Raw genomic sequence first — 24,374 nt, 5'->3', positions numbered from 1 at the left:
ACAGGTTGGATGATCGCCCACCTCTGGTGAGTGTCAAACTGGCAGTTGGTAGGGAGGCTCTGGCCCTCGCTGGCTGTTGCACCGTGGGCTAATTTTAATGAGAATCCACTCGTATATCCTAAGTTGTGTAGAATAGATTATCTTCGTCCACCAAACTGATATATTTAGATATAAATCCATTCATGTTCTTTTCCAGATAAAGGTTCGGTTGTTGATGATGAAGGTTCCTTGTCTTACCAGATGACAAATGATTTTCACCAACAGATTATGGAGGAACCTTTCTATCAATTTTATACTGCTTCAATAGTTGAGGTGAGGATTAGTTTGTATGATACATAAATATATCAAAGAATATTGAACATAATATCTGACAGAAGTTAGCGAATTGGAGCACTGAAAGATCTGCTCCTATTCAATTGTACAGTTTGTGTGTGATGCCACTATTTTATTTTGTGATGCAGTGGAACTTCAATTTTACGTTTTTCAGGGAACGTACCTGAATAAACTTAAAATGTGGGAAAAAGTAAAATCTGAGGGAACTTTTATAACCATGAAGCTTGAATATACAATGCGGGAAAATATAAAATCGGGGTTACACTGTATTCATTTTGTGTGTCTTGCAATAACTCTAAAACTCAAATTTGGAAGCAATAATCAGAATAACTTGAAATGAATCCAATTAGTAGCAATTAGTATCACTTAAGGTTAACAACCCAGAGTCCACCTTTGCTTAAATCCCTTACACATATATGCAAGGAATAACTTATGTAGTATATATAATATACAGTCTCCTGTAATGATACACAGATTTTAAATAACACACTTTTATTTTACCCAATTAGATCAAAATGATTGATTACTCTTTTGCATAAATTCTCAAGAAACTCATTCTCATTCAACTCATAAGAATTTATGCAAAAGAGTAATCAATTATTTTAATCTGATTGGGTAAAATAAAAGTGTGTTATTTAAAATCTGTGTGTATCATTACAGTAGATGGGATATTATACAGGGTGATTCTAAAGGTATAGTACAAACGAAAACCACAGATACCTCCCATGAAATAGAGACGAAAGTTCCACTTCCACTTTGCCGAGAGATGCCTCCATGAGGAGCTAGACAATGCCGAAAACGTGTGAAAATGAACTTCACACACCTCTGTACAGCCAGTACCAGTGAAGATAGAAAGGCGGAACAAACGAAGTCAAAAGGAACACCAAAGTCGCCCATCCGAAAAACACTAGGCGGCAGCTGCGCAACACATGCGCATGGGGTTCCACAAAGGAAATAGGAGTGTCCCGCAAGACAAGTGAAGGGAAAGGGTAGCGATCGACAACGGTAGGGAGAAAAGAAGCTATGAAGCATGAAGTAACAATTGCACAGTGGGAAACAAACACCATGACTGAAGCAGTGCAGTCGAGAAAAGTAGTGCGGGGTTGCAGAACCACGGGAGGACGACGTAGGATGTAAAAACACACCGAGAATGCAAGCAAAGTGGTCCGTGACACTCGACAGGCAACAGACGCGTACATGGTTCGGGGCAGAAATGGCGGCGCTGGCAATGCAGCGCAAGGGGAGTCCCCAAAACACAGTGGGGAGACACCGCAGCAAAAACAAAGCACTGTGCAACAAAAGAGAAAGAGGACCGGACGGGGAATGGAGGGGATGTCACATAGAGGTCGTGCGCCAGCAGGACAAACACAGCAACTACGGGCACAGGAGGTTATTGCTAATGAAAGGTGCACGTACAGATAGGACCACGTACCCCGTACTGACGTTGTAACAAACGTCGTGATGGGGCCCAATCAGCCTCTTAGAAATGAAGCCGGAGGCACATCTCTGGGTGGGAGCGGGCGAAAGGCTGCTGGAGTGTCGTAGGGACCCCACCACTCCGTACGGTGGACGACACTAATGGACGAGGTCGGAATGTTTCCATCCCGATCACCAGGTCCACCGTTCCCAGACCTGACGCGGCTGCTTGCTTCCGAGCGCAACCTCAGCCGAACAACTCGAGTCCCTTCTCGGCCGCAGCCTTCCGCTCCGAAACCAAGCGTGGCCTCACACCACCACAGCCGCACACTGCCGCGTGGGTGTGAGACCGGGCCGAGCAAGGCTGGACAGATAAACTGCGTGGGACAATCGTGTAATGAAGTTACGTGGGGGTATGCACGTCTGTTCAACTGCTGGGTTACCCCACATTGGTGTACACAAACACCACACGATCGTACGTAGTGCTCCCCGTCGGCTCGAGCAAGACGGACGAAGTACGTGTTGTGGGTGAATGGGGCAAGAATGAAGGACGCTACATGTGTTCCACGATGACAAGGCCCCAGAGTACATGGCCCCACCTGACGGCAGTGGTCAGGTAGTGAAGAGCACAGGCACGGGTGGCTCAGGAACGTCAGCTGATTGTACCACAGCGCCGTGCGGACGTGTAGGCTGATTGGAAGTGCAGCGTCAGGGAGCGTGTCAGTGAAAGAGCCGGTGCGGTGGTGGTGTGCTTGACGTACGACAATTGAGTACGTTGTTTCGAAGCCGTTGTGACCAGTGTGTGTGTGTGTGCCACCTGTGCACTGCAGTACAGTATTCCATAATTGGCACTATCCTCACCGTACCATGGAATGCTACACATTTGTAGAACTGAGGGACATACATTTTGTCTACGGCCTTGCAGATGGCAATGGCCGAGCAGCTGCACGCCTTTATCGCGGACGGTATCCGGAGAGGCGACAACTCGACAGCAGGTTGTTTTCGAATGTGCACCGTACCCTTGGTGAATCGGGTGTGTTACGTGCAGGCCATCATGTCGGTCACCCAAGACATGTGCGCACCGCGGCGGTCGAGGAGGACGTACTTGCTCGCGTGGACGACACACCGTCCACTAGCACCCGTAGCATTGCACGTGCAGTGGGAGTATCACAGTCGACAGTGTGGCGTGTCCTTCATGATGATCTGCTGTATCCCTATCATCCACAGCGAGTCCACGCGTTGCAGGCTGGGGATTACCCACGACGTGTAGAATTCTGTCAACGACTGTTGCAGTTTTGTACCGACGATCCCCGTTTTTTGCGCCATGTGCTTTTCACGGACGAGGCAACATTCACCCGTGAGGGCATCTTCAATTGCCAAAACAGCCATGTGTGGGATTATGAAAATCCACATGCAGCAGTCGAGGTGCACCATCAGACCCAGTTTGCAGTGAATATCTGGGCAGGTATCATCGATGAACAGATTATCGGTCCATACCTGCTGCCACCACGTTTAAATGGCTGCCTCTATCGCACCTTTTTTGCATCAGTCCTTCCAGAGCTGCTAGAAGATGTACCCCTTTTGCACCATACCTACCCACAGCGCTGGATAGGCAGAGAGGGCCCCGTCCCCTGGCCCGCCCGTTCGCCTGACCTCACACCAATGGATTTCTTTTTGTGGGGCCTTTTGAAAACACTCGTCTACGAGAACCCGGTGCCTGACAAGGAAACATTGGTAGCGCGGATACTTGCAGCATCGGCCGAGGTGTGTACCATGCCAGGGATTTTTGATAGGGTTCGCCAGAATTTCCTGCGACGCTGCAATGCCTGCATTGAATGTGGTGGTCGTCAATTTGAGCAACTTTTGTAACAACGTCAGTCCGGGGTACGACTATGTACTACGTACTATTCCTATCTGTAAGTGCACCTTTGTGTGGCAATAGACCTCCTGTGCCCATAGTTGCTGTGTTTGTCCTGCTGGCACACGACCTATGTGTGACATCCCCTCGGTGCTGCTACGGGGAATCCCTCGTCCCGCATTTGTTGTCTCCTTGACAGGTACCATTCCCCGTCCGGTCCTCTTTCTCTTTGCTTCCCCATCCACCATATTCTCCAGATCTGGCCCCCAGTGACTTTTTAGTGTTTGCATACCTTAAAAGAATGCTCGCTGGAAAGAAATTTAGCACTGATGAAGAGGTAATCGCCGAAACTGAGGCCTATTTTGAGGCTAAAGAGAAATCGTACTATAAAAATGGCATCGAAAAATTGTATGACCGCTATAATCGTTGTATCGCCCTCAAAGGCAACTATATTGAATAATAAAATCGAATTTTGTCAAAAAAATATTTTTTTACTTTGTTAGCCCAACTGTTATGTGTAAGGGATTTAAGCAAAGGTGGACTCTGGGTTGTTAACCTTAAGTGATACTAATTGCTGCTAATTGGATTCATTTCAAGTTATTCTGATTATTGCTTCCAAACAGCCAATTACGTTTTTTACTGGAGTTTTAGAGTTTTTGCAAGACACGCAAGAAACTCATGCAAAATTCTAACCAATCTGATCAAAATATTCAAAGTGATATGAAACATGTGTCATTGTGCAGTATCTTTGTTAGAAAAACTCCGTTTAACTAGGATAACTTCACATCATCTAAATATCAAGAACAATAAATTCTTTTGTTGGGAAAGAACAAAAAAAAGCAAGAATTAATTGCTTTCAGAATGTTTAACAACTATAACAGATATACTTAATAAGCATACACACACATTTTATAACAAGTCTCAAAAGATTCATAGTTGATAATGTACATCAACTGGATGAATCAATAATGTCTGAAATAAAAATATTTTCATTCAACATTTCTTCTTGACTGAAATGTTTTTTTTTATCCTGCCTGAAATGCAAGTAATTTATATTTTTTATAGCAGTGACCACTATAGTGAGTATTCTTTTTTTGTTTTAGAGAGCAAGAATAATCCATAACGAAGAATTTGATTCAGATGGGTATGAAGAAATTGGTGGTGAGACAATAAAACCAACAGTTCGGCCAAAAGCAATAGATTTGGTGCAACCATCAGAAGGCCATCGGACATTATGGTGTGAAATTCCAGAAGTTATAAGCAGTGGAATTTTGGGTGAGCACACATTGAAATGTGATACACAAAAGTTACTTCACAAGTCAAAGCAGAGTTTTCTTCTTCTGTCTAATCCAAATTTTCTAATTATGGTTCTAATTTGGGTCCTCTGTTTAATTTTGTGATAGAGTATAGCGGTTGGTATCATTTTATTTGTTTTTATTTCTTTGGTTGTAGGCATTGATCTATGCACCAGTTACCTTTTTCCCCACTTTTATCTCTTGGGATATGGGATTCCTGAACTCTGCTAAAATATCAACTAGTGTTAAGCAATAGTTTCCTGTATTGATATCACATATCAATTGGTATCAGTATTTCTTCATCTTCCCCCATACATATGCAGAAAGACAGTGTGTGTGAGTAAGTGTGTGTAAGTGATGAATGTTGCTTTGAATTGCCAATGTTGCTTCCAGGCTACCATAAAATTGTAAATACAAAAGAAAAAGTTGCACGATGGAAGCAAAACATACAAACAAGAAGTTGTACAAAGATAGTGGCAGTGGTACTTTCATAGTGCTTATAATACATTCTGTTGTCATTACAGATACTTTGAGCCCTCTCCAAAGGAAGCTTCAAGAAGCCAAATTTGAAGTCATCACTTCAGAAGCATCTTACTTAAAATCATTGCGAGTTCTTATTAAACATTTCGTGCAGTCTCCTGATTTCCAGAATCAAAGCATAATTTCAAAGCATGACCGCCATGTCTTGTTTTCCAACATAATACCAGGTAAGGAACAAGTAGCTTTTTTTTACCATGGATTTGGACAAGTTATTCACTGTAGTTGCCAAGTTCAGTTACATATGTATTCACAATCTTTGTAATCTAACAGTTAATTTTAGGTTATGCAAACCACAATCTTATCCTGTGTCTTGACTATAATGATACATCTCATTAGCATCCATAGGGGACAGATTGTTGAATACAAGCATGCTAAGTACGAAATGAACTAATTTCTGATTGGTGGCAGTGCCATATTCTAGCAAATGTAACTTTACCTTAATTTTAATGCTGTTGACAAGTCTTTTAAAAGGCAACAGATTTTTCTTTCTGTGGCTGTTTTGAAATTATTTATTGTTTTCTTAGTGCTATAAGAGCTATTGGGGGTATGCATCTAGCAAGCATATATTTACACCCTTACATCTGGTATAGTTAAAGGTTAATGTGCTGTTAGAATGTAAATTTTTATTCCATGTAAATAGTGTAAATTTTGATTCAACTTTGGCATTTCATTTACCTTAATAACACCAAAATGGAATTTTATGTACTAAGTTTGAACCAAATGTGCTCAGTTCTTGCACCAAAATTTTGCCCACAAATATTTCTCTCTATTCATAACTATTTATATTAGTGAAGTCTGGTAGTTTCTGATGTTGAACATTATCCTTTTCAGTAAAATTATGTTCAGAGAAGTTCCTCTCTGACTTGGAGAAGTGTTGGCAAGACAACATTCTTCTTAGTGGAATATGTGACATTGTGTATGAGCATGCAAGATGCAACTTCAGTGTTTACATCAAGTACTGTTCAAATCAGGTGTATTTGGACAGGACATTGAAACGCCTGAGGTAAGTTTTTGAAGTTTCAAGTAATATTTTGAGTTCAAGCACATTTGATCACTGCATGCCATTGTAGATTTAAGGAATACATTAGCAGGGTGTTTACTGACTGGGAATTTCTTGATTTCTGGTACTTGTGACTGAATTCAGAGATATGAAAAATTACCATTAGTAAATTGTCTTTTTTTTAGCTGTCAACGTCTTGATTCATTGAAGGTTTATATCAGGCTTGTTAAAGGTTCAGGAATTTTAAAATAAATTCAATTCCAGTCCAGGAGAGAAAATCAGCAAATTTAAATGGGTTCAGGACCGTAAAGAACCTTTTTACCTGTAAAATATTTCAATTCAGTCCAGGAACCTTTCAATTTATATACGGTCCAGGAACCTTTTTTTCTTTTCAAACTGACTTTAAATTCAGTTCAGTAACCTTTTTTCAGGCAGAATTTAAATTTGGTCCAGGAACCCTTTTTCCGGGTCAATTTAAATATGGTCCAGGAACCTTTTTTCGGATCAGTTTAAATTGGGTCCAAGTTCCATATTGAAATGAAACAATATGCAACTTGTACCAAATTTAAATTGTGTGAGAAAAAAGATTCCGGTCCTGTGACGGAACCCAATAAAACTCATTGGATCTTCAAGAATCCCAGGGTTGTTAAAGGTCCAGGAATTGAACATAAATTTAATTCCAGTTCTGGAGAGAGATCCAGAAAGTCTGGGCTAAATATAAATTGAAATTTTCTTTATTGAAGGGCGAGGTTCAGCCTGTGGCTGTTCTCCCATAAATAGGTTCTAGATCTTAAAATAACCTTTTTATGTTTAAAGTATTTCAATTCGGTCCAAGAACTTTTTTCCCACTGAATTTGAATTCTGTCCAGGAACCTTTTTTCCCGGATCAATTTAAATACGGTTCAGGAATCTTTCTTCTGGATCAATTTGAATACGGTGCAGGAACCTTTTTTCAATGAAACAAAATGCAATTTGTACAGAATTTAAATTGTGCGAGAAAAAAGGTTCTGGCCCTGCAGCGGAACACAATAGATCCCTTTAGAATTTATGGGTCCCTGGACCTTTAACAACCCTGGTTTATATTATTGCTTTGACATGTAGTCTTCTACAGTGCTCAAAGTGAAAATTGTTAGGTGGGGATGCTCCTATGTTCTAACATGGGGCAATGGAACAGCTGGGAAAGGGGGGGGATACTTTGCGTAAATTTTCCTAGTTGGGGGATGCCACCCCTCACATCCCCCTCTACTTCAAGCACTGGTCTGGCGAGTCACTGTATTTTAGATGATGAAAAAGGGTGACTGCTTGCTATTTTTGTGTCAATCAACATTGATTCTTATGTTAACGTGCTTAGTATAATGTATAAGGAACTATTTGCAAGTGTATAGTGTAAATTGTTTATAAAAGTTCATTTATTATTATTTTTCTTGAATTTTCGGAAAATCATTGCATGTAATGTACGCAATCTGAGAAACAAAATATGTCTTTAATGTTTACATCAACTATTCTTCAGATCAGCTGTATACCTAACTTTGAGCAAGGTTTGAGAGGCAGCTTATCATTGAGAAATGTGTGGTTAGTGCATCAGGCCTTATCACTATTATTTCTAAACCAGTGTCTATTATTATTTTCATCAAATAGTGTCCCAATTGTCAAGACGTTGCAGGTTCAGCACTGATTGGACCTGCTACCAAAGGCACAAGTGCTAACCATTTGATACCACAGGAACCCGTTATTATCACTAATCAAAATTAATTAGAAATTGAGATTATGCAATTAGATATAACTTGGTTAACTCATGAGCTTTATTTGTTCCAGGGTACAAAGTGAACAGTTTGCAACAATTTTAAATACATTGGAAGCAAGCTCTGTGTGTCAGTCGTTGTCCCTTCATTCCTTTCTGATGCTTCCAATGCAGAGGATAACGAGGATGCCTCTGCTTATTGATGCCATTTTCCGACGAATAACTGTAGATAGCCCAGAATATGATATTTGTAAAATGACACTGGCTACATTAAATAAGGTAAGTGCAAGTGATCTCTTTTGCAGCTTCTGTTTTATTCTCTGATTTCTTACATTGATTTGTTCATGAACTAAATAGCAATATTTATTGTGAAGCATTATAACCTTGGATGATATTTTTGTAGGTGTTTGTAGGTGTTTTCTTCGTCCTCAGCTTGTAAAAGGGGTCCCGGGTTTGATACCTGGTGGAGGCACATTGCACAGTGGTTCGGATCCCACTTTAAACTGTAGGTCCATCCCGATGAGCTTTTCTGTGCATAAAGTTGACTTAAAACAAAAACTCAAACTCTAGGCATTTTTTTCAATTGCCAATTTACATTTGGCCTTAATGTTTTTGTACAGTATGTGGTGAAAACTACATGGAATGCAAGTGAGATGTAAAGAAAGAAGGTAAAAAGAATAAAGCTACCGCTTCACATTGCAGTGCCATGAAGGCATATAGGGGTTATGGAGGTGAGGCCACACACACATTCACAATCTCAGTCATTTGTGAAGGTGATGTGATCAGCACCATGCTCTAGTTGCCTCTCCTCATTAAACAGAGTTTTTCCAAAGTACCAATTTTAGTGAACCTCGCAGCTACTTTTGTGCTGGGACATTGGCAGAAAAATTCCCATTCATATTGCAATGTCACGGTATGCCAGAAACTCAGGTTCAAGTCCTGGCCGAGTCTGCATTTTCTGTTAAAATTTCTACATAGAAAAAACCCAGTATGATTGGTTCTGTCACCATTCATTAATTTCAAACATATAGTAACCATACAGCGTAAACCTTTGGAACCTGACAGTGGTAGCTGAAAGCTTGATTCAATAAGTTTGTGCATTGTTCCGTGTATTAACCTGCTTTCAACCGTTTTCCTTGCTAGTTACGTTATAGTTGATAACTGCCATCTTGATGGCCAAATTTATTCATTGCAGGATTGCTGATCTTTCCTCTAAATTACTTAAGTGAAATTTAGAAAATTTCGCACTTCCGCTTTGCACAGTTTAATGGTTAAATCTTATTAATTTCGAAGATCCACTGTCTTCATTCACAAAAGGGTACGGCGTTTGAATGAAGACAGCGGATCTTCGAAATTAATAGGATTTAACCATTTAACTGTGCAATGCAGAAGTACGAAATTTTCTAAATTTCACATAAGTAATTTTAAACCGCGTTTACCGCAACCATCATGAATTTCCTCCAAAGATTTTTTGTTTGAGTCCACCCATTTTTTTTTCTTTTTCAATCAAATTTCACCTAATCACCACAGTTAATCTTAAAAGTAGAAAAGGTTGTATTAAATAGCCTAATTGTGTTATCTTTTGAGTTTGAGTTTTCTTTTAAGTCCACTTAACTGGACCCACAGTTTAATGTTGGATCCAAACCAATATATGCTTCCATTGGGTATAGAACCCAGGACTAAACCCTTCGTTACCAGATGAGAATGTTACCACTATATCATTGGAGGAGACATTCAGTTTTGTAGACTCCATGAGAAACATTGACTCTGGAAAAGTATCATCCCATGCCATAGTTTTCAGCCCTGGTCTTGATGTTTTGACAGTTCTCTGTACCTAGTAGTAACACACAAAATCAAATATGATTTCTCTTTGTAATTCCAAGATGATCAACTCAGAACAGACACCAAGGACAATGTAAATGATTTACAGATAAAGAAGAAATAACTTTTAATATCTACATTTATCTTTTCATGTCGTTCTTTGTCAATATCCACCCCCCACCCCCCACTTTTTATATAATGTTGAACAATATCATTTACTATCGGATTAAAAATTATAGATACTAGAGTTTAGGTTTCAAAAATTAACCAGTAGACCTACAAGAAAACGAGCTACATCAAAATTAGCTTATTCAATTCTGTGTTAATCTATGATAACCATTTTTTTTTCGGGTATGCCTTATATTTTTATCATAAGAACAAGAAAAGGACTGTTTTTTTTTTAGTTTTGCAAACGATCGCTCTTTTTGAAATTCTATAAATCAAAAATGGGTTGTCCGATCGTGATGAAATGTTAGTATGGTGCAGGAAGAAAGGTTATAAACACAATTATTAATTTTCAGATTTTTAAAATTTGTAAAAAACTGTTACCAATTTTGCGAAACAACTTTTTCTTAGTATTGGATATTCCTACAAATACAATATTGGTCTTGTTTTGAAGCTCTTTGCATCTGCTTTTAAAATGCATTATCGTTGTCAATTCACATTGCACAATCGATTTTATACAGATTTTTACACAATGGGGGTAAAGCTGTATGTGGAACGTGGCAACGCTGCAAGCACTGACTCACAGCGCAGCCCGCAGTTTCCACGGTTCAACGGATATTGCGATGCGCTGTGTTGCCACGTTCCGCATACAGCTTTACTCCATTGTATAAAAATCTGTATAAAATCTGTTTTGCAATGTGAATTGGTGATGATGATGCATTTTAAAAACAGATGCAAAGAAACCAAGACCAATATTGTATTTTAATATCCAATTCTAAGAAAAAGATGTTTCACAAAATTGAAATGAAATGTTGACAAATTTTGAAAACCTGAAAATTAATAATTGTGTTTAAAACTTTTCTGGCTGCACCCTACTAAAATTTCATAACGATCGGACAACCCGTTTTTTATTTATATAATTTCAGAGAGAGCGATTGCGAAAGTAAAAAAAAACTGGCCCTATTTTTATTCTCACGACGATAAAAAATATAAGTCATACTCGAAAAGAAATTTTGGTTAGCATAGATTAATGCAGAATTGAATAAGGTAAATGTTGATGTAACTAGTTTTTTTGTAGGTCTCTACTGGTTAATTTTTAATTGCAATCTAAACTCGAGTATCTATAATTTGTAATCCGACAGTAATATTATGTACTTTTGCCAAAAATGTATATTTTATTCTTCAGCAGTATACTACATTATTAAACTTTGTTTTTCTTCTGTGCATTACTGTGCATTATATTAATGTGTTATGCTGTTGCTCTTTGTAGATAGTTCAAGCTTGCAACGAGGAGGCTCGTAAAATGGAGAGAATGGAAGAAATGCTGATCCTGAGTCAGCAGCTGGACTTTGGCGAAGGAAAGGCAATTCCTGTTATCTCTGGGTCTCGGTGGTTGGTGAAGAGTGGTGAATTAACCCAACTTGTTTATAAAGAAGAAGCAAAACTCACATTCGGGAAGAAGTTTAGCAAGCTAACCATTTTCCTCTTCCTCTTCACTGATCTTCTCCTTGTAACCAAGAAAAAGAAGTAAGTTGACATATCCATTGTTTTTGTTTAAAAAAGAAATGTTTCAGAATGACCTCAGACTTCGTTTAATATGATAACCATCACTTTGAAGGTTTTTTTTTATCCAATTTAGGTAAGATGCACACAGATGAAAGCAATAGAATTTTCCAAGAAATGGATAAAAATAGTCACAGTTACTAAAGTTGTAGTAAAGTAAGTTGCACCAATTCTTACATATGTCACAGTTCCCCCCCCTTGCAAGTGCCTCTATCCTTCCCAGGATTCTTGTTTTCCCCCCAAATAATCTTTTTCAGAGCAGCTAGTAAATACCCTTACTGAATTCAGAGCCCCACAAGGTAGTTATGTCTATTTGCAATGTATGTTTACACAGCATCATGATACCAATTAATTATGTATTTTAATTCATCCAAATGTTTTGAGTAAAATATTATTTTCAATAAATTAAGGAAAAGAATAATTTCCATGAAGTACATATCTGGAATATTACCTGTTGAACCTTGCTCAGGTATGTATGAAAATTACGAGTACTGAGAATATTTTATGACACATTCTTTGGCTGTTGTTAAAATAGTGAGAATTTTCAGTATTGCATGTAATTTCATGATTGAGGTTCTTGTTGTTTTTTTAATTGGAAGACTTATGTGAACAAGTTGTCAGACAGAAAATGTTATCTCTTTGATCTGCAATACTGTGTGTGACACTTTTCAGCTGTATCTAAACATTTTGCAATGTTATATTATTCCTTTGCCAATTATTTACTGTAAAATTGATAGTTAACACTGTTTTTTTTTGCCTATTGATGCACCATTGACTTTTGTGAGGCTAGGATGCAGTTCTAGGAACCACATATGAAACGTAAATATCTTTTGCAAGGAGGAGGAACCAAGTTCAGTTCTGTGTGGTTGTATTGTTGGATAAAGATAACTTTCCTCTATTATCATTGACATAGTATATTCATTATTATATGCAGTGTTATTGCTAAAAGCTTTTAGCATCTTTTGTAGCTACGTATTTAGTTATTGGTGGGACCCCATGAATGTCTTTTTTTTGTGTATTTTTGTCTCAGGCAAAGGTATTTGCTAAAGTAGACCACAAAAAATATTAAATAGGTATATTTAATTGAATATTCTTCTTTCAGTGAAGAGAACTATTTTGTTTTGGACTACTGCCCTCGGAACATGGTACAGTTGACTGGGGCAGAGAGCATTGAGCAGCTGCCCGTGAAACATTCTGTCGAGGGAGGAAGAAATCTAATGATACTGACAATGTTGCAAAACCGTGAAAACAAAACAGTGGAGATGGTGAGTTCACAGAAAGAGGTTACTATCGATGTCAGGGATTTAAGAATCCTTGAAAACCTGGAAAAGTCATGGAAACCAACTTAGATGTGGAAAGTTCATAAAAAGTCAGGAATTTTGTAAAAATATGTTGAAAAGTCATGGAAATGGTATAGATTTTGTGCTTAGTAGGATTAGACACCGAATAAATGCATTCCACATTTTTCTCCAATAAGCTTCTTGCTTGTAATTTATATAAAACATTTCTGAAGTGGAACTTTTAAATTTCCTGCATTTTAGGTTTTTCACCTTGGTCCCCTAAAAATGTAAAATCAGTTCCATTGTACATATTTAATTTTTCTTTCTTCATTTTCAACAAAACTGAATACACTTAATTTGATTAGCAAGCAGGGGCGCCGACTTGTCAAAATTATTGGGGGGGGGGGGCTCTATCACTAAAATAAATTAATGAATGACTCACTCCCTCCCTTTTTTAAGTTTTGGCCTCAGTGTTCGTAATCTTGGAAAAGCCCATGAATTCCTCAAAAATATCAAAATTTTCATTCACAGTTTGAATGCAGAATGTTAATTGTTCACGGATGGACATGTCACAAGTTTCGTCAACCATAATAGCAAAATATTCCCGACTTTTAATATCTGCTACCACAGAGCGCAAAACAGATCTCCCTAATATATCAATGATCTCATTCTGAATTTCGCGGGTTCCCTCGAAGTCCGTAAGTCCAGGTAACTGGTGGCACCAGGAGAATCCGTCTGGTCCCGGGGGCAGAGTTGTCTGTTCTGTCAAAGCACACCACTTACGCTCTCCGGAATCTTCCCAGAACGAGAAGGGGACACTGGGGAAAGCTAAGAGAACCATAGTTGGGAGAGCCATCTGTAGCCCGAATGTTCCATCCACTCCCCTGTTCATGCACATCATCTTTTGAAACTCTTTTTAGTAAAAATTTTAACAATACTCATAATTATATACTTAGTATATAGTAATAAGTCATGTGTTTTGCTGTCTCTGGTCATAGCCCCCAAAGTTGATGGTCCAGAACATTTCAAATATGTATTTAAAGTTAAGTTCATCCGGCACAATTCAGAGTAAACTTTACAAGAGAAGCAAAATAATACATTAGATCCTCTTAAGCAAAATTATTCGATGGGCTCTGCCCCCACATCGTTAACGAGCCTCCCCCCAAGCCCCATGCAGTCGGTGCCTATGTTAGCATGCAAAGTTGAAGACTTAACATTTATATATGTTAGATCATTATAAAAATTTATTAAAAGTTATTTGAAAATACCTGGAAAGTCTGGGAATTAGGTTTGGCAAAATGGATGAGAACCCTGAGAGTTGCAGTTTTTAAAGCTGACAGGAGACTGAAGACTACATATATCTTTTCTAGTGGGCATATAATCTATTTTCGTATGTAGTTGGGCTTTAATCTTATCCTGAAACTTAGATGAAGTTGATATGTCAGTACATGGAAAATTTGGAAAAGAAAGAAATGGAGATAGGTTGAGATGATTAAATTTTCTGAATGGAACTGCAAATAATCCTGTTTGTTATATTCATACCATGTACACAAACAATACATCTGGCAAAGACACTGAATACAAAACAGGCTATTTCTTTGTAGATTTTGTCCTGTAGTCTGGAATCAGACAGGCATCGTTGGTTGGAAGCTGTGACGCCTCCTATATCAAGCAACCCTGATGAAAGAGTGTACGAAGAGTGGGACTGCCCACAGGCACAGGCAATTCATCCGTACACAGCTCAGCAGCCAGATGAACTCTCGCTCAATGTCTCTGATGTGGTGAACATTCTGAGGAAGCTCTCGGATGGTAAGTGGTAACATAAACTAAACTCCAGGGTGCAACAACCCTCTGAGGGCAGTGCTTGCCAAGTGATTATATTGAGTCCCATCGTTGCTGTTTTCTATCTTTCGAGACTGGGGCCTGCAACTTCTTCTTTGCAAGTAGCTCCTCAATTTTTATCATGATTCCGAGTGCACCAAAGTCAAGAGTGCTATTTGGCTAAGCTCTCAGTATCAACAACAAAGTCTTTAAAATTATGCTTGTATCATTTTTTAACAACCAACACTTGAGATCTACACATGAGCTGACTTTCGGACTTGCCACAAAAGTTCCCAGACTCTAATCCTGGCTTGGGCACAGGTGTTCTTTGTGAGTATCCCTTCATCATTCACCTGATCATCATCACTTGTCCTCATCATCGTTAATAGCCAAAAGTGGCAGAAAAGTGACGTAAAATAAGAAGATACAGATATGAGATATACGTATTATTTTTTTACATATGACCAGCTGCCATGCCACAAGTGCTTTCAGAAGCACTTTGATGGATGGTTGCTGCGGTTTCAAAAATTTGTAATTTTGATGTATCCAACAAATGGAGCAATGCTACATTCAGCCAATGTTACAAGGGCCTTCCCTGTGACATAATGATAACATCACCACCTTGTAATCAACGATTCCAGAGTTTGATACCCAAGCACATTGCACAGTGATTCAGATCCCATTTTAAACTCTAGGTCCAGTCCCAATTAGCCTATCTGTGACTGTCTCCATATTTTGCAGTTAAATCACCACATTATCAAATTGGAGCCATCTTTGTTCTCATTGTGTGATTCCAAAAGGTTGTTGCATGTTGAACTTGTTTGATGCAGAAAGGTTATTGTGGAATATCACTCACTTTTCCTCCTGCAGAACCTGGTGGTATTTATTTCATATAAAATAAGTTCATAGTTTACATTGTTGATGATTTTGCATTAAGAAAATCTTGTGATTAATGATACTCTTTTTTTTTTTTTTTCTTTTCAAAATTTTCGGAACCTGGTATGTTTCTTATATTCCAAGCAACTACTAGCTGCTGATACAATTTTCCTTAATATGACTTAATATTTGTTAATTTGACACTTTATTTTCTTTCACTCGCAGGCTGGTATCAGGGGGAGAGAATCCGTGACGGGGAGAAAGGTTGGTTTCCTGGAAACTATTGTGGTGAAATAGCTTCAGCACATGTTCGTGCAAAGAATTTGCGGCAACGTTATCGATTACTTGCTCTCTCTGGGAATTATGTGGAAAGGCACTTAAAGGAGAAAGAGAAGAAACATGGGATTAAAATCAGAGAGAAGCTTGTGTAAGGAACACTTTTGGGGTAATTGTTTTGATTTTAAAACCCAATCCCAATGTCATACACAAAACATGTGTAATTTTTTTTTCATTTCCATAGAACTAATACTCTTAAGAACAGTTACAATGTGTAAATGATATGTTTAGATGTTGGTGCTCTCATAGACAATACCAAACATTTGAAACGTGCTCTCTGATAAAGTGACAATATTTAATAAATTAACAGAAACTGCATGTTTACACACAATATTGTTCTACATTATCAAGCTTAATGTTATATTCCAAGCATTACTAGAGCAAATCTTTCAAAATGTATTTTTTTTATAAAAAGGAAGTCTTCCACAACATGTGTAAAGAATATTTTTGTAAAGAATAAAGCATGTATTAAAAATTAGTACACTATAATGCTTGTTATGCCTTCTTTGTACATAGAAGGCAATTTGTATATTTGACTGTAAATAAAACAAATCTTAAAATAAATGTGTTATTTTCATTTACAAATTATAGAACTATCTGCTAGTGATAATGCTGTTGCCTTGTAATGCTGGGGGCTCCAACATGGAGGCATATTGTATGTTTGTTCAGATCGCACTTAAACTAGAAATCCAGTCCTGATTTACCTTTGTGAGCACTAAGTGAATATAAATACTCAGTTATGAAAATCTATGAAAATCTACAATTTATCCCACGAGTCCCTATACTCCTACATAATAAGCAAGAAAGAGTGAAAGTGAATGAAAAATGGTAATGGTTTATAATGGTCCAGTGTTAGGTCTTTCATGCACCCAAAATTTCCATTATTAATCTTTCTTCCAATGTAAATGAATTCTCATCAGCTACAACTCCTTTAAAACATGAACAAAACAAGTGAACAATATAAACAAATACATTGACAAATGCAATGTGTTAGTATGGGCACAATTTATTTCAGTTCATGGTTTCCTGCTTATTATCTAGTATGACAGTTAACACAGCTTGCTATCAAACATAATTTATGCAGTCTCCACAGGTAGAGCGCATACAGCACGTCTGTTATTGACAGTGGCGTGGCGTGGGATTTTTAAAAGTGTTACCGGTTATCAGTAGGACATTTAAGGGAGGAACCGTAAGACTTGGGTGCCTCCCCACCTCATGCTCCACCCCCCCCCCCCAATGTCTTCCAAGTAGTTCATATATTAATCTGGTACGTCTGCAATTCAATACTAGATTTTGGTAAAGTTATTAATCAGGAAAAAAAAAGTGTTGACATAAGGACTGACGTGAAATTGCAAACATTGGTTGTTGACACAATAATACATAATTTGATACTTACAGAAACATCGAAGGCTACTTATACTCAGATCAATCCGACGACTCTTCTTTGAAAATAGTTATATGATGCTGTGGTCCCGGGTTTGAATCCTGGCTTGGACATGGATGTTTGTGATGTCTATTCATCATATCATCACTCATCCCCATCTTCGCAAATTAGCCAAAAGTGGCACAAGCGAAGCAAAATCAATCAAATCAAAAAAGTTCTATGATGCTGTCATAAAGTGAAGTTTTTCATTTGAATTTGAATTTTTGGGTGCGTCATGGTCATGGTCCATGTTATCCACACGATTTTTTCCACCCGAAAATAGAGTACATGGCCAACAAAACAGTTCCGACAACTGCGCACATCCACATAACCACGGATAGTCGTTGTACCACGAAACATTGAAATGTCGGTCATATCCAGCAGACGACTTGGTTTTTAAATCGTTCAAAATAGGCTTTGGCTTCCCTTTTGCCACACTTTCGCTTTTTTCTGCAAAAGAACGAACCAAAATATTGCTTCAAAATGTATTCTATCGCACAATTACACACACTGTTCAGATAGGATGAACCCGCCACCTCGGAACTCGGAGCAAGCTCTATTCCGCTTGTTAATTAATTGACAATGCCCGAAAACAACATAAAGACGAAAGACACCACTCACAAAACTCGCACTGCACAGTACCTCCTGCAAACCGTTGTTTACTTTTGTAACACTTGAAGCACCCCCTCTTCCTTGCCCCCTCCCCTCTCAGCATCGGCGCTTCCCCAATATTTCCTTCGGAACCTGCAAGAAGTCCAGTTCTACTAATGTTGCCATTTTAGTTCTTTTGAAACCAGATTTACCCAAATGGCGAAACTTTTTTGTTTCAAATAAGACGTATGTAGAGTAGATGTAGTCTTCATCTGTTTCCTAACTACTCCCACTCCCATGTTTCGCTAAATCCACTGAAATCTCATTTTTGACACCACTACTATTCGTATATTTTACGTCCCTTGTTACCTTTAAGACTTTCGCTTTATAGGATAATCGTGACTATGAGGATGCATGGTGAATTCTTGAAATAAAATTATTATTTCTTTGTGTATGTAATTATTAATTTTTATAATTATGTAAGTAAAGTAATAACAAACAATGAAATAACCATTTCCTGCTGAGGATTCGAACCTGCGACACCTGATACTTCAGAGCATGCTAAGATAACAATCGGGAAATTATGCTTGTAAGTAATGTTTTCACACAAAAACAGTTCTACCACCTCAAAAACATTGCTTCAATCCGAAATTTTTGCATTCCTGCGACAACGTATGTCAATCTCAATCGGCCCTTTCAACAATTATCACAAATTCCTGTAACCGAAACAATAATATATGTGTGAAATATAGAATTTTAGGTTGACATTTTTAGAAGGACAGCGGACCCCTTGACCATACCCATCCCTCTCCTCTCCTTCTCGCCCATGATGTCGAAGGAGGACAAAGAGGACGTTCGTAATCGCTGATATTTAAAGTACATACAAAATATCACTTGGCAGTTTGCTTCCCCCCCCCCCCCTGTGATTTGATTTTTTTTTAAATTTTGATTTGGCGATTAAGTCCACTCATGCACAGTAATGTTAATCGGGACAGTTTAAAGTGGGATCCGAACCACTTGTGCCTCCACCGGGTATCGAACCCTGGATCCCTTGATTACAAGGCAGCGACGCTACCACTGCGCCATCGTTCCCCACTGTGACTGGACACCTTCAGAGTAAGATAGACCGATTAGGCGACTTAGCTCTTTTCTGTCAATTGAATATGGCAACACTGATCTGTATCCGGTAAGGATCACCGGCAACTGCGCCGGCTAAACAGGCATGCCAATGACCTGCCTCATCCTCCCGCCATAACAGTCTTTGCTGCGACGGACAGTCTTCCTTGGGTGATCTCAGGGCCCTTTCCTCATGTTGCCTGAGGAGGGTACCGGATCAGTCCTCCTTTTCGCTTTTGCCGGTGTCAGAAAAATTGTCAGTCTGCAATGTTTACTTTACGACAATATTACCAGTTTATGTACGTAATAATATTTGAAGACAGGTTCTTCAATTCTTTATATTTTGGTGTTACCTGTTACACACTTCTGGTCATATGTAGTTCTGTTAATTGTTTTGCCAGTGACTTTATTAAATCATGTTTTTTTCCTAACGTGGATGAGTTGCCAAAGAAACTACTTCTAAATTAACAAGTGAAATGCTAAGGAGTGCACATAAAACAAAATAAAGAAACAATAAAGTAACCGTGACATGGGGTATATTCTACCCCAGTACAAAATTACAGCAGTTTACGTAATGGTTACCCATTTCCAAGAATGCAACCATCATGTGTAACAGTCAATAATGAATTGATAGGGTGGTACTCTGTAGCATTCCTTTGACAGGTGACTGGTAGCGGAAGTAATGTAGAATATGAAAAAGGCTCCGGTAGAATCTACCCCACATCCAAGGTTATGGGTTAAACGAGGGTACATATTTTTTTGTGTAATCTAACTAGTAACTTGGCTGAGATTACACAAATACAAGCTTACAGAGCAATTATCAAAGTATCTCTCCCACAATTTAGAATTTCAGGATCTTTCCGAGACTAAAATGTAAGGATTCCCTGCTTACAGCAACAACACGGTTTATAACATTGCAGGAAAAAGTGGCAAAAATCAGGAGCGCACTATTTGACCCCTAAATCAATACAAATGTATAAGATTAGCATTTTTAAGGAAAACCTGACACTTTGGTTCCATAGAATTGACACGAGATTGATTATTTAGATTTTTATACAAAAAGTATAATTTTCACCTATTTCAATACACATTTGGGACCACAGTAAAACTAAACAATACACTTGGAAGACCGAAGTACATTCCCAGAAATAGATTAAATAAAAATAATGATAATAACGATGGCCCCTGCCTGGCTACGATGGTACAACATCCCTTTGACAACTATACGCGACCTGTATTTGTCCATTCCACGTCGACTGCAGGTCGTTCTGCATGCCAAAGGTGGTCCTACTCGATATTAATAAAGGTAATGTGCATTTCTGAAGGTGTTTCCATATTTTTGTCCATCCCCTGTACTTCCTCCTTTAAATGTGCTTTGGTTGTGAATGTGAGACCCTTAGATGTATTTTCCCACCAAAGTTCTTCAATAAATACGGAGAAACTAGTACTCACTTTATCCGCGAAACTGTTTTTTCTTCTTCGTTCTATTAATTTCAGTGGCCACTGCCACCATCCTCATTGGAACTAGCTGTACTGTTGCTTGGCGTGCATCTTTTGTTTGTAGTTCGGCTGCCGCTAGGTGCATCTGGGTCCATGTCGTCTGCTATTTCCAGGTGATAACTGTTGTAGTAGGGGAATCCAAGTGTGGTGCGCCTGTCTGCTATCGATGTTTAGCTCGTGCGGGAAGTGCATTATGGCATGCGTTTCCTTGATTTTGGTGTCTACGAGCATGTGGGCAGTGTGTTTAACTTGTACCTTTTGAATTTTATGGCTATTGTATTTGATGTGTTCAGCAAGACCAGTAGTGGGTTGAGCTTCTTTCACATCTGTTAGGTGCTGTTGGATTTTTTCATTACAGATCTGATGGACCTGCCGATGTAATGTGCCTTGCACTCGCACTCTGCATCGTATACACCTGGGTTATCAAGGGGGGGAGAGGAAGTAGTACCATTTGTTTGTTCAGTTTATCAGCTATTTTGGAAGTGGGTTTGTGGGCTACTTTGATGCCATATGGGCATCATGAGATATGCGGTAGGATGTGGTGGGATGGTAGGGGAAGGCAAACCATGTTTTAGACAAACTTCTAACAGCCTGGTTGTCTCTTGTACCTCTAGAGCAGATTCTTCAGTTTATCGCTTTTTATTTCTGTCGCTACTTTTCTTCAAAACTGACAATCTGCTTTTCAGAGTGCATAGAGTAGAAGAAAAAGCAACTACAAACACCGCATTTTTTCAAAAGCCAACTGAAATTATTTTTAAGACATTTATCTTCTATAAGGATACACTTTCCATATCCTTAAAATACTTTGCTGCAGAACGGTGACACATCAACACTAATGTTGTCAGTAGAATCTTTAGCGATATTGCCAATATTTATAGAATCTAAAATGAATGAAACAAATGCTTAATTTGATCATTCCTATCTTCATAAAATTTTTCATGAAGAATATCTTGTGGATTGATGCATCACCACAATTATTAACCTGCAAGGACATGTGAATGGGTAAAAATGACCCAAGCGATTTTGGAACATTTTTTCATCTTTACCAATGAGTGCCTGAGGCAACCCTTCTCAATACCTTTCCAGTGAACCCTTCAGAATGTTGTGACCTTGAATCAGCTGTGAGGCTTAGTTAGTTTCCCTCATGGGCGTAGAAATGCTGCCTGCGTAAATTTCACCATATGTGCGCTCCTGCATTTCCAGTTTGGTATTTAAACATGTTCTTTATTCTCTCATTTTTATCAATTGTGAAATACAATAAAAATGTTCAAAATTAATACAATTATATATCATTAATCAAATGCTTTAAAGTAATTATAATTCAGACAACAAAGTAATTTTGCTTCTGGGCAATATTTACACAGCGCTAGTTGGTAATAATTTTAGGGCATTGATAAACGTTTGGGTGGTGTTAGGATAAATTGCTGTTATACTGCACTACTGCCATATCAAGCATCAGCGCATAGTCAAATCAGAGACCTTCCATTCCACACACGTGTTCACGTTTGATTGGAGGTTGGCAGCTGACCCATTAACTGTGGAGCGCACATTTACAAATATGCTAAATTTGTCAAAAAACCTTTCTCCCGTACCTTTTTTCACAATACTTTTAAAGTATCCTTTGCTTTAGAAATCATCATGGGAAATAGCGGCAAAAGCTATGTTAACTCAAGATAACTTTTGTATTTTCAACTCGAAAATGAAAACATTATACTTTATTTTAATTCAAATGTGTGTGTTCCTTTTCTGTACATTACTGAGAAGTTGTGTGTGTACCCAACACAATGTTATTGTCAGACAAAAAAAATATTCCAACAACAAGTCTTAAAAATAATTACAAAATACTAGGTATAATCCGAAAATTCAATTTTCACGAACCACTATTTTGAGACCCGGAATCAAGAACAAATAATCAATTTAGAAACAATAATATTCTCTTTCATGCCCCATTTAGTTGTTTAGATCAAGTGTTCATGTTTTATCCCCTTACCGAAAAGTAAAAAATTATATTTTTGCAGACTTTTTTGGCATTCTGGATCACTGTGCATTGAGGAGATTCAGAGGTTTGAACTTATTTACTTATTTTGAGTTGAATATGTTCTGGTCCTGTAATCTAACAAGTGCATCTTACTGGAGGTATAGGAACTTAAGACCAACTGTAGCATCATCTATACAGCTGTGGCTAGCCAGTAGGATCGAATGCAAGGTGGAAAAATATCCTTTTTTTTATACCCAGAAATCAAACAAAAAGGTCAACTTACACTAAGAATGAAAAATGGTGATTGGCAATTTACCTATCATTAAAATTTGAACATGACTAAAACGATGACTGAAGAAAGTAACCACCATTGAAAACTTTGCATCCAAAAATATTTTTAACACAAGTTGTGAAATCTCCATGGGATAAATACAGTGGTTTTCACGGTCACGTAACCTGTGAAGAGGCTGCTAGCATGACTGGCAGTGTTTTTTTTTTTAGTTTACATATTACTGGTGGTTTTCTGCAGTCTAATAATGCCCTGCTATACGACAATTTAAAACTAAGTTGTTGTTTTTTTATGTATGACTCACGTCATTACGAATTATTGTAGGGAAATTAGAATTAGAAGGCGTTTTGCAGCAGAATTCCCAGGTGTTCCTGTTCCACACAGACACAGTGTTCGAAAACTTGTGAACAAATTAAGGGAACAGGGTCTGTTCTTGATAAGAAGCCAAGGTGAAACCAGTGGCGGCTGGCCAAGTGCAACAAGTGCAGATGTTTTCACCTAATTTTCAAATTAATATTGACATTTTTCATTTGCTTGTTAAATTAAACTATTTCCCAGCAGAACGCACACGATAATACTCAAATAACACGCCGCTCGGCGCTACGCACGTATTGAGTTCGTCCCAACCCAAGAGCAAACACCGCTAGGTTGCGGAAAACTTAGCCGGTTGTCATGGCAACGGTGACGTCACCTAGCGTTGGCCTTGAACGGGTGTCGCCTTCTAGATGAAGCAGTTCTCTCGTCGGAGAAAACATCGCATCCAGTGCTTGTGGCAAAATCTTCGCGTTCTCGCGAAATCTTGTTCCGCGTGTGTTTCCTATCGTGTGTTGTGTTCATGTGTTGAGCTGTGGTTTCTACAATGAACCCAGTAAATGACTTAGTGTGTAATTTGTTGCAGACACCATTTTCCAGATGGACGGATGAAGACAAAAAAAGACGTTTTAAATTGGGGGGGGGGGGGCACTGGCACTTACTATTTGTTTTCATTGCCTATAAATATACTTCTTCACCTGTTATTTTAGGCACGAGCCGCTACTGGGTGAAACAGCATGTGCTTAACAGAACTAGATGACGTTGGACCACAATTGGCAACATACTCCTCAAAAATCCCTCCCGGGCCTGCACAAGAAACTGACATTTCCACGACGTCTGTGTGGAGAGGTACCAACCTTTTAAACATCCGGAGAGAAATTGAAGCAACTTCAGAAGAGGAACTGGTATGCGTTAGTGAAAATATCCTAAAAGCAATGCCTTAAATGTGAGGATGCAGGAAGTCGTTTCCAACTCCTCTTGTAACAAGGTACGTGATCATTTTTTAATGGTAACTGTCAAGATAATTGTATGAGCTTATAGCTCGAGGTTCCAGTTACGTGGATGTTGCATCAAATTTGTGGGCAAATGTGCTCTTACTGCCACTCCACGGGCAACTTGA

At 38.5% G+C, this 24,374-nt stretch overlaps 1 protein-coding gene across 1 annotated transcript in view; it reads left to right on the top strand.

The window, feature by feature from the left end:
- Exn (Ephexin) overlaps positions 1-16,603 on the top strand; it is a 177,252-nt gene extending 160,649 nt beyond the window's left edge. The window contains exons 10-18 of the mRNA XM_083120790.1: positions 197-312; positions 4,711-4,882; positions 5,427-5,609; positions 6,274-6,445; positions 8,258-8,462; positions 11,440-11,696; positions 12,835-12,997; positions 14,617-14,821; positions 15,935-16,603. Coding sequence (XP_082976916.1) covers positions 197-312; positions 4,711-4,882; positions 5,427-5,609; positions 6,274-6,445; positions 8,258-8,462; positions 11,440-11,696; positions 12,835-12,997; positions 14,617-14,821; positions 15,935-16,140 — 1,679 coding nt within the window. The 3' untranslated portion in view covers positions 16,141-16,603. The remainder of the gene's footprint in view (positions 1-196; positions 313-4,710; positions 4,883-5,426; positions 5,610-6,273; positions 6,446-8,257; positions 8,463-11,439; positions 11,697-12,834; positions 12,998-14,616; positions 14,822-15,934) is intronic.
- The last annotated feature ends 7,771 nt before the right edge of the window (positions 16,604-24,374 follow it).

Source organism: Lepisma saccharinum, chromosome 4 (assembly GCF_977018435.1).
Source record: "Lepisma saccharinum chromosome 4, izLepSacc3.1, whole genome shotgun sequence".
NCBI classification, from domain to species: domain Eukaryota; kingdom Metazoa; phylum Arthropoda; class Insecta; order Zygentoma; family Lepismatidae; genus Lepisma; species Lepisma saccharinum.
Note: the sequence above shows the minus strand (reverse complement) of the source record. Positions and strands in the feature narration are given on the sequence as shown.